Here is a 9,316-nt window from a genome sequence, read left to right on the forward strand (position 1 = left end):
TTGGAAGTGTCTTGCTGTTTAATATAGACCCTAGTGCCCTATGTCTGAGATTTAGAAGCAGGAAGAGAAAGTGTTCCCATGGAAGCAGAAAACATTGCAGAAATAATTCTGTGTACATTTCCTACAAGATTAGTTAGTTAGTTAATTAGCGTTTGCTGAACTAAATGGTTGATTCTTTTAGTACCTGGGCTTATTCTAGTATGGGTCCAAAAGAGGAAACTTGGATGGTTTTATGACAGAGAGAAGGCACATCAGATACTGATTTTTTTTTTTGAGATAAAAATCTTAAATGAAGCAGTTTTTCTGTCCCCTCTTCTATCCCCACTTACATGCAGCAAAATTTTGTGCAGTGGTCTGATTATTTTGGTATGTTATGTAAATCTATCATGAAAGTTAAAAATAGAATTCTCCCCTTCCCCAGACTGTTTTGCATCTCAAGGAGTTTGGCTGATGTGTCCGTCACTGATTACCTCTTCTGTCCCATAATGTTACGGGGCAAAATATTTCTGCACCTGGCCACCTACTGATGGGGGAGGCAACAAATGTAATTTTCAATATAATAAATGACAAAGGCAATAAAGATCTTCCCACAGGTAGGGGGCTAGACTATCAGTAGTTCCACCACTGCTGTACTCCTCCAGTATCAGGCATCTTTTCCAGTTATCTGTAGCTCTCCTGTCTATGTGACCTTGGGCAAACCACTTAACTTCTTTGTGTTTCAGTTTCCTTACCTGTAAAATGGGGATAATACCTACCAATAAAATCTGGCATAAGGGTAAGTCCATTAAGGTTTCTACACAGCAGCTAGACACCCATAGCTGGCCCGGGCTAGCCGACTCGGGCTTGGGCTGTGGAGCTGTTTCATTGCTGTGTAGACTTCCGGACTCAGGCTGGAGCCCTTGCTCTAGGACACTGCAAGGTGGGAGGGTTCCAGAACCTGAGCTCCAGCCCGAGCCCTGAAGTCTATACAGCAATGAAACAGCCCTGAGGCCCAAGCCCTCCAGGCCTGAGTTGGTGGGTATGGGCCAGCCGTGAGTTTTTCTTTGCTGTGAAGACATACCCTTTGAGATCATTAGATGATATGTATGAGCAAAGTATTACTAAAAAGTGGCAGAACGCTACATTTATACGGCACTTTACAAACTCATAAGAGCAGCCATACTGGGTCAGACCAAAAGATCATCTAGCCCAGTATTCTGTCTTCCGACAGTGGCCAATTCTAGGTGCCCCAGAGGGAATGAACAGAACCGGTAATCAAGTGATCCTTTCCCTGTTGCCCATTCCCAGCTTCTGGCAAACAGACACCATCCCTGCCCGTCCTGGCTAATAGCCATTAGTGGAGCTATCCTCCGTGAACTTATCTAGTTCTTTTTTGAACCTGGTTATAGTCTTGGCCTTCACAACATCCTCTGGCAAAGAGTTCCACAGACTGACTGTGTGTTGTGTGAAAGTATACTTCCTTTTGTTTGTTTTGTCAACTATCAAACTTGTCAACTATCTTGAGTAGTTTTGTATCATCTGCAAATTTTGCCACCTCACTGTTTACCCCCTTTTCCAGATCATTTATGAATACGTTAAATAGGACTGGGCCCAGTACAGACCTGTGTGGGATACCACTATTTCCCCCCCTCGATTCTGAAAACTCAGCATTTATTCCTACCCTTTGTTTCCTATCTTTTAACCAGTTACTAGTCCATGGGAGGACCTTTCCTCTTATCCCATGACAGCTTACTTTGCTTAAGATCCTTTGATGAGGAACCTTGTCAAAGGCTTTCTGAAAATCTAAGTACACTATATCCACTGGATTACTCCTTGTCCATATGCTTTTTGACCCCCTCAGAGAATTCTAGTAGATTGTTGAGGCATGATTTCCCTTTACAAAAACCATGTTGACTACCCCCAACAAATTACATTCATCTATGTGTCTGACGTTTTTGTTCTTTATTATAGTTTCAACCATTAAACTGGTACTGAAGTCAGGCTTACTGGCCTGTAATTGCCAGGATCACCCCTGGAGCCCTTTTTAAAAGTTGGTGTCATATTAACTATCCTCCAGTCATTTGGTACAGAAGCTGATTTAAATGATAGGTTGCAGACTAGTTAGTATTTCTGCAGTTTCACGTGAGAGTTCTTTCGGAATTCTTTGGTAAATACCATCTGGTCCTGGTGACTTATGACTGTTTAGTTTATCAATTTGTTCTAAAACCTCCTCTAATGACACCTCAATGTAGGACAGTTCCTCAGATTTGTCACCTAAAAAGAACGGCTCAGGTTTGGGAATCTCCCTCATATCCTCAGCCGTGAAGACTGATGCAAATAATTCATTTAGTTTCTCCGCAATGGCCTTATCATCCTCGAGAGCTCCTTTAGCATCTCAATCATCCAGTGTCTCCACTGGTTGTTTAGCAGGCTTCCTGCTTCTGATATACTTTAAAAAAAAAATTCTATTACTTTTTGAGTCTTTGGCTAGCTGTTCTTCAAATTCTTTTTTGACTTTCCTAATTATAGTTTTACACTTGTGGGCAGATTCTCAACTCATGTACATTATAGCTCCGTTGAAGTCAAGGGCTGACAGTTTACACCAGTTGAGGAGATCTCGGAGTTAAAAAACTCCAGAATGAAAACAAAAAAACCGGAGTTTATAACATAAAAGAAACAAGACAAGTGGAAGACAAGACATGGCTAAGAAAGGAAGGGTGAGGAGAGAGGGTCGGCGAGGCTAAAGAAGGAAATGCACCTAAAAGAACTGGTCATGGAGGTGGTGTACTGAGTTGACTGGGAGACTCTTCCAAGGTGGCAGGGTAAAAGAGTCAACGGTGAGAGGTTGGGGAGGAGTGTGGAGTGCAAGTAGAGGTGTTTGAGGAAATGAGAGCAGAGATGCAGGCAGGGAGAGTGAAGGTGCTGTAGTAAGAGACAGGAAGCTAGCTAAGGGATGGATTTGAGGAGATGGGTGATAAGTTTGGAGTGGCTGGAGAGGAGGATGACTTCATTTGCAGTATTTTCAATGGACTGAAGATGGAAGGCTGTGAAGGAGGTTACAGTAATCACGGACACATGACCAAACCATGGGCAACAGCTTTAGTAATGTGGGAGGGGAGTGAAAAGAAGGTAGATATCAGTGATATTAAAGAGGAAGAAGCAACATGGCTTAGCAAGAGACTGAATACCAGGAGAGAAGAACTGGAACAAACCACACCACATATATTATAAAAAAAATATATGAAATTAGAGTTGGAAATACTACTACTTAGCAATTTCACATGTAGGTCTCAAAGTTCTTTCCAAAGGCGTGTAGATACTATTTTCATTTTACAGAGGGAAAAACTGAGACACAGAGCAGTGCAGTGACTTGCTCAAGGTCACAAAATGAGCCAGTACAGGAAACAGGAGTAAATCTAGGAATTTACCTACTTCATCTGCCTGGCAATGAAGGATTATTCTCTACACTGTATTTTATAACAATTGTTCTTATTCAGTTCCAGATAGAGAGAGGGCTAAGCCACCAATTTCAGCTCCAGGTCTGAGTTTCCTTAAAGGTTAAGGGTATTTGGAACTGCTGGTTTGGTTTAGGCCCATATTTGGTTGTAAATATGAATTGGCAACCACTGTAGCTTCCTAATAATTCATCCACTATTTACAATGCCTTAAATTAAATAAAGGGCAGGCTCTGGGAAAACCCCTGTGGAGGTAGAGTTTGAATATGGGTTTTTTCCAGGACCCATTCCTGTGAGTTACGGAGTGCCTGAGGGTGCTCAGCATCTTGCACAAGCTGCTCAGCATATCTCAGTTTCAGGCATTTGTGCTTAATCAACTCTGCGGGCAATGAGCAAGTCGAACGTCTGACCTCTACTGGCAGCAGTAGGAAGATGTGAAAACAGTGACTCGTGTAGGGTGGATTGTTAAGTAATTTGGAACATTGCCCACAGAGCAATTACCCCACCATCAGAAATTTGAGTATCTCCAGAAACTGCCATGACAATATCAACCACTCTATAAGGTAACAGAACAAGTGTGAAAGTTTTTGTATGTTTTATTGGCTTGGGCTAAATAGTATATCAAAGGGAAGTAGGAGGGGCAGAAACCATCCTTGCTAGAAGGAAGGAATGCCCCAGCTGTTTTAGAAATGAAAGTATAATCTGCAACTGCAGAAACTGTCAACCCAGCATCGATTTGACATTGCAGCTGCTCTGGGATTTTGTTGGAGCAGAGTAAAAGGAACTTTTGGTATAGCAAAACAAAACTGAAATCCCCAAGCAATAAGAAACCAGACAATACAACTGCACGGGAGCTGCAAGACAGAGGATTGGGAAACGATGGCCGCATTACTGCTTTGTGCTCCCTTCAGAGGAGGAGCAGATTGTGTGATCATGGAGGAGACAGTGGAGTCCAGGGATCCAAGAGAAAAGGAAGCATTAGTCAGACCTATCTCTCTGTGGTTCTGCCAGCCTAGCCCTGTCCTTGGCAGCACAGCTCCTTTTGGAGCCGTACTGCTCCTCACTCCATTGTTCATTCCTGGGGCTAGTACCCCATCACCAAAGACAGCGTAAGCATGGGAGCTGATGTTCCTAGGAGCAGTATTATCCAAATGGTATTTGCCATGCCAAGGAGACTGAGGGCTGGTCCACCCATCCGCTTCTCCTGCCTGCGGTATCATCGCCCCGACACAGATCCTAATGAGCACCCCTTCCTAGCTGCCGATCAGGACTGCTCTGAGGGGAATCCAAGCCTCTGTGCTCTGAATGCCCTGGGGTGCATTAAGCTCCTGGAACCTCAACGGAGTCCTGCCGCTGCCCCAACCTTGTGGTCCCTAGTCATGCGCTCAGGCCATAGACCTTCTAACCGGCACCCCCTCTGAGTGCTTTAGCCTGCCATCCAACTGCCTAGCCCTCCTAGGTCCAGCGCTAACCCTTCAGTACTCCCCTCTCTCAGACCTCCACCAAAAAGGTGTGAAGCTTCTGGTTTACAGTTTAACTCCCTCAGGGGCACCCAGCAGTTGTAAACGGTCAACGCACACACTTTGTTCAGTTACTCGACTTTATGCTCTTTACTTAACAGATAAAGCACAGGAGAGTACCTCTCGTACAAAACAATGACACCTTCCTACATGCAGTGTCTCAGTAGCTCACCCTTCCCGTGCGTGTTCTTGAGGGATCAGATGTGTTTTGTCAGGCAGGCAGCGTCCTCTGGCCCCTTGCCTACCTTGCAGCCGCAGCCTCCCTCATCTTAAACTAGTGCAAAATGGTTCTCTTTCTCTTCTCTCTTATATTAGCACTGGTGCTCCTGGTCTGCTACCTCTTGATCCCAGTCTTCTAGCGGCTGTGTTTCTTCTCCAGCTGCAGCTTCTGCTCTAGCTGTTGAGCTGTCCACGGTTCCTGTTGCCGTGGTGTGCTCAGTCTGGACGGAATGTGGTGCTGCCTCTGTCAGGCTCTTCCTTGTTTGTCAGGGTGGGGAACCTCAACCCATAGTTGGGGCAGCAAATCCTTTGGGAGACAAAGAGACACCACACACACTCCCTAGAAATCAGATGAGAGTGAGAGAACCCCATCTCAAACTTACACCCACAGGTTGAGGGGTGAGAAGGGCCATGTGAGAGTTCAGCCCCAGAGGCTCTAAAGAGGGAAATTGTACAGACTGGTGGACGAGTGACACTATGGAATTTTGAAGGACGTATGCTGGCTTGCTTGCAAAATATTTACTATATGAAATTATAAAAGGTAAGGGCAAAAATGCCATTTACAGACTCAGCCTGTCCAGGAATTAAGACAGTGCACTCCCCTAGGCTGCTGTCAGGCACCTTAGTTGTACCCACTTCTTTAGGGGGAGATGTGACAGCTAAGGCAATTTTGTGCAATATCCTGGACAAACCATATTGAATTAAGTTTATGCATCGTTGTGGGCCAAGGATTGTATGTAATTCCATGGGGGAGGGAGATCACAGCCCTCCAAAAACTAAGAAGAGTGGGGGTGGGTAAGCAAATTCATTCAGGTTGTAACATCTCCAGAGAGCTACCACCACCTGGAGGGAGGCTTGCATACACCAGTTCACACTGGATTCTGCAGGGACCAACAAAGAAAGGAGTTTTGAGTAAATAGCTGAGTTAAAACTGACTCAAGGCCTTCATTCTGATTCAGCAAATGGGCAAGACCTTTGGTCTAAGGCGTGCTGCCAATCCTTCCTGAGAAGGGCTGGAAAGACTTGTCTGTTCTGTGTTCTTGTTCTGAGCTGTAGGGGTTATGAACTTGTAACCACAAGAAAACCCCTTGGTGTGGTTTGAAGGACTGTTCACCTGCCAGAGTCCTTGGAGTCAGGGGGTGATCACTGGTAAGCTTAGAATGCAGGTAGGTTTTTTTATTGTTTTTAATGTTTTCTCTGTCATGCTTTTTCCTTAAGAGTATATATGCTTGCGTAGGAAGAGTTGTCTGTTAACTGTGGCAATTACACTGTTTACTGTTTCTGAGGAGAAAAGTAAAGCAGGCCTGCTTAGGCTGTCTGACTTTGCTGGACTATAGGCAGGGAGCTGTATAGCCTGAAAATACCTCAGTCAGGAGTGGGAGAGATGCGTGTCTCAGCCCAAGAGAAGCAACAGCTGGGGATCCAGAAACCTATGAGTTGATGCCTTTGCTGGACCATAGAAGGGAAATACATGTGCTGTTGCCCTGAATTGTGACATCCCTCATCCCATCTCTAATTATGGCACTTCTCCCCCATAATATCAGGGCAGTGAGGCTTCCACAAACACCAGCGTGGGTTGCTGTCCTCCCTTTTGTGTGTTTCCTTGATCCAGTTCCCATCTGCACAGGGCCCTAACTGAGTTTATACATTTAGGAGATGGAAACAGAGACAGAAAGAAGGGGTTCAGGCACACTCACATTATCTTAAAAAACTGTGTTTGTGTTTTCTGACCCACAGGGCAGGCCCAATGGCATTTCTGTGTTTGGATGAGCCACGTTTTATATTGGGGTGTGTGTTGTTTGCCTGTCGTGTTTCCTTGTTCAGCAGGAGGGAGGGAGGCAGGGTGGAATGGTGGGGAGTAACTGCCACTCCCTGAAGGTATAATTGAAGAAGGTGCAGCTCGCTGACTTCTCTGTGGGTTTTCTGTATTGCCAGAGACCAGTTGTTTGTGAGCAGAACCTGTCCAGCAGGTCTGATTTGGGTTGAGTAATAGGGAGTGGCTCACCAGTACACAAAAACGAAGAGACTGGCTGTCAGTGGGCTTAGTTTTCAGACAGCCCTTGCCATTTCTTCCCACAGGCTTCTTCCTCTCTTTCTCCCTTGAACATGGAATCTAGATTTGGAGTTGTGCTGGTTTTGATCTTGGCAGCTGCATCATCATCTACCCAGAAGAACTGTATCTGTGCAACCAACAGACGGGCTGTATGCACTGAAGACACATCTGGGAACTGCTTCTGCACATTGGTGGGTTCAAGTCAAAGAGTGAATTGTTCAGTGTTGACTTCAAAATGCCTACTGATGAAGGCAGAAATGAGCTCCGCAAAGGGCAGGCGCTTCTCTAAACCTGAGCATGGCTTTTTAGACAATGATGGAGTTTACAATCCAGACTGTGAGAACAGTGGTATCTTCAAAGCCAGGCAGTGCAATCAGACCGACACCTGCTGGTGCGTGAACTCTGCTGGGGTGAGAAGAACTGATAAGGGTGACAAAAACCTAAAATGCAATGAACTAGTCAGAACTAACTGGATCTTCATCAAACTGAAACACAAGGAGAGGTCTAAAGCTTTCCATGCTTCTGAAGTGGCAAATGGTCTGAGACAAATCATTCAGAACAGATACAAGCTGCATCCAAAGTACATCACTACCATTGAGTATGAATACCCATTCATCCATATTGACCTGAAGCAAAATGCTTCCCAGAAATCCAACGGAGATGTCGATATAGCTGATGTGGCTTATTACTTTGAAAAAGATGTTAAACTTGACTCCATATTTCACCGCAGTAATGCGTTTAACCTCTCCGTTAACGGAGAGCCTTTGGATGTGGAAGGAATTTTAATTTACTATGTGGATGAAAAGCCACCAGAGTTTTCTATGAAACGTCTGACTGCTGGCGTTATTGCTGTGTTAGCAGTAGTGATATTGACTATTATTGCTGGGATTACTGTACTGGTTATTACCAGGAGGCGGACCGGGAAGTATGAGAAGGTCGAGATCAAGGAGATGGGTGAAATGAGACGAGGACAGAACTCATAGCTGCCTTAATCTGAAGACAGAAATTAAGACTTTGATGAGAAGGAAGCAGAAATGGCAAGATTATTCAATGTTTGTGTGGGGAGGCTGGGGTATTTTTTATTTCTAGTTTTAAAACAATCGTTTTCTAAAATCCTAAATGAGCTTAGATTAGTAAAGTGGTATTAACTAGTATAAATTAATTTGAGAGTTGATTATCAAAATCACCTGAAAAGAAAAGATGAGCACCTTAGCCCAAAGTTTTCCAATTGTATAGTTGTATTTTTAAGGGGACAAGAAAGTTATTTGCACTTCCTAACCTAGCTATTTAGCGTAATTTATAATACCTACATTTGTATTACTAAAGAGCCTGTTAAACTTGTTTAAACATTTTATGAGGACTTTTTTTTTTTGCACAGTCAGGTGCTGAAGCTTGAATATGTGCTGTCTGACTCACTTGTATAATTAGGGTTGGCTTTCTGTTTTCAATGACATTTTTAAAGTTACTATCTTTGATGAAGTTGCTGGAACTTTTTTGTTTTCACCAACTTTAAACTTAATAAATTCCACCAAAAACAAAACAAAACAAAATTTGTGATCTCTTCCAGACTAACACGGCTGCTACTCTGAAACCTTCCAGACTTACGGTATCACAGCCTTCTGTGCTGACTCATTTGTCGAAGGAATATAAAACATAATTTTCCAGGTGCAAATATTCTGAAATTCAAAGTTGATCAGACAACCTTGTGCTCTAATCCCGCACATGCTTTCCAATGAGGGTCTTACCACTTGTAGTCATTACAGATTCACTGGCACTTTTTCTAAGAGTGGGAGAGCTAACCTTGCTTTCCTGGCCAAATTCCAACTCTGGTCATTGGTTTCTCTCTATCCAAACGTCCCTTGCAGTTCCAATAGGAAAAGGTATTCTTCACTGTTTAACACCCCACAGCAATACCACACAATGTTTTAGGACAAGGTGTGAAGAGACCTTTACCTCATTCAAGCTGTAGGGGAAACTGAGGTAAGCAGAACGTAATTACCCAACCCGGAACTTGGCCAAGACATCAGAATTGGACACTAGTCACCTACCACTATACAAAATCTTTTGCTATGTAGCATCATCACCTTAAA

General features: G+C 43.9%; 1 protein-coding gene across 3 annotated transcripts; it reads left to right on the forward strand.

Annotated features, from left to right (window-relative positions):
- The first annotated feature begins 402 nt into the window (after positions 1-402).
- On the forward strand, positions 403-8,755 carry TACSTD2 (tumor associated calcium signal transducer 2). 3 transcript variants are annotated; one of them, XM_084637368.1, is made up of 2 exons: positions 403-6,339; positions 7,253-8,755. In XM_084637368.1, the coding sequence occupies exons 1-2, from the start codon at positions 6,334-6,336 to the stop codon at positions 8,207-8,209; spliced, it is 963 nt and encodes a 320-aa protein (XP_084493494.1). In that variant the 5' UTR covers positions 403-6,333; the 3' UTR covers positions 8,210-8,755. The 3 variants fall into 3 exon arrangements, with proteins under 3 accessions (XP_084493494.1, XP_084493495.1, XP_084493496.1); XM_084637369.1 differs by having other exon boundaries at positions 403-6,322; XM_084637370.1 differs by lacking the exon at positions 403-6,339 and adding an exon at positions 6,349-6,961.
- The last annotated feature ends 561 nt before the right edge of the window (positions 8,756-9,316 follow it).

This window comes from Lepidochelys olivacea (genome assembly GCF_965140295.1).
Source record: "Lepidochelys olivacea isolate rLepOli2 genome assembly, chromosome: 8".
In the NCBI taxonomy this organism is placed as follows: domain Eukaryota; kingdom Metazoa; phylum Chordata; order Testudines; family Cheloniidae; genus Lepidochelys; species Lepidochelys olivacea.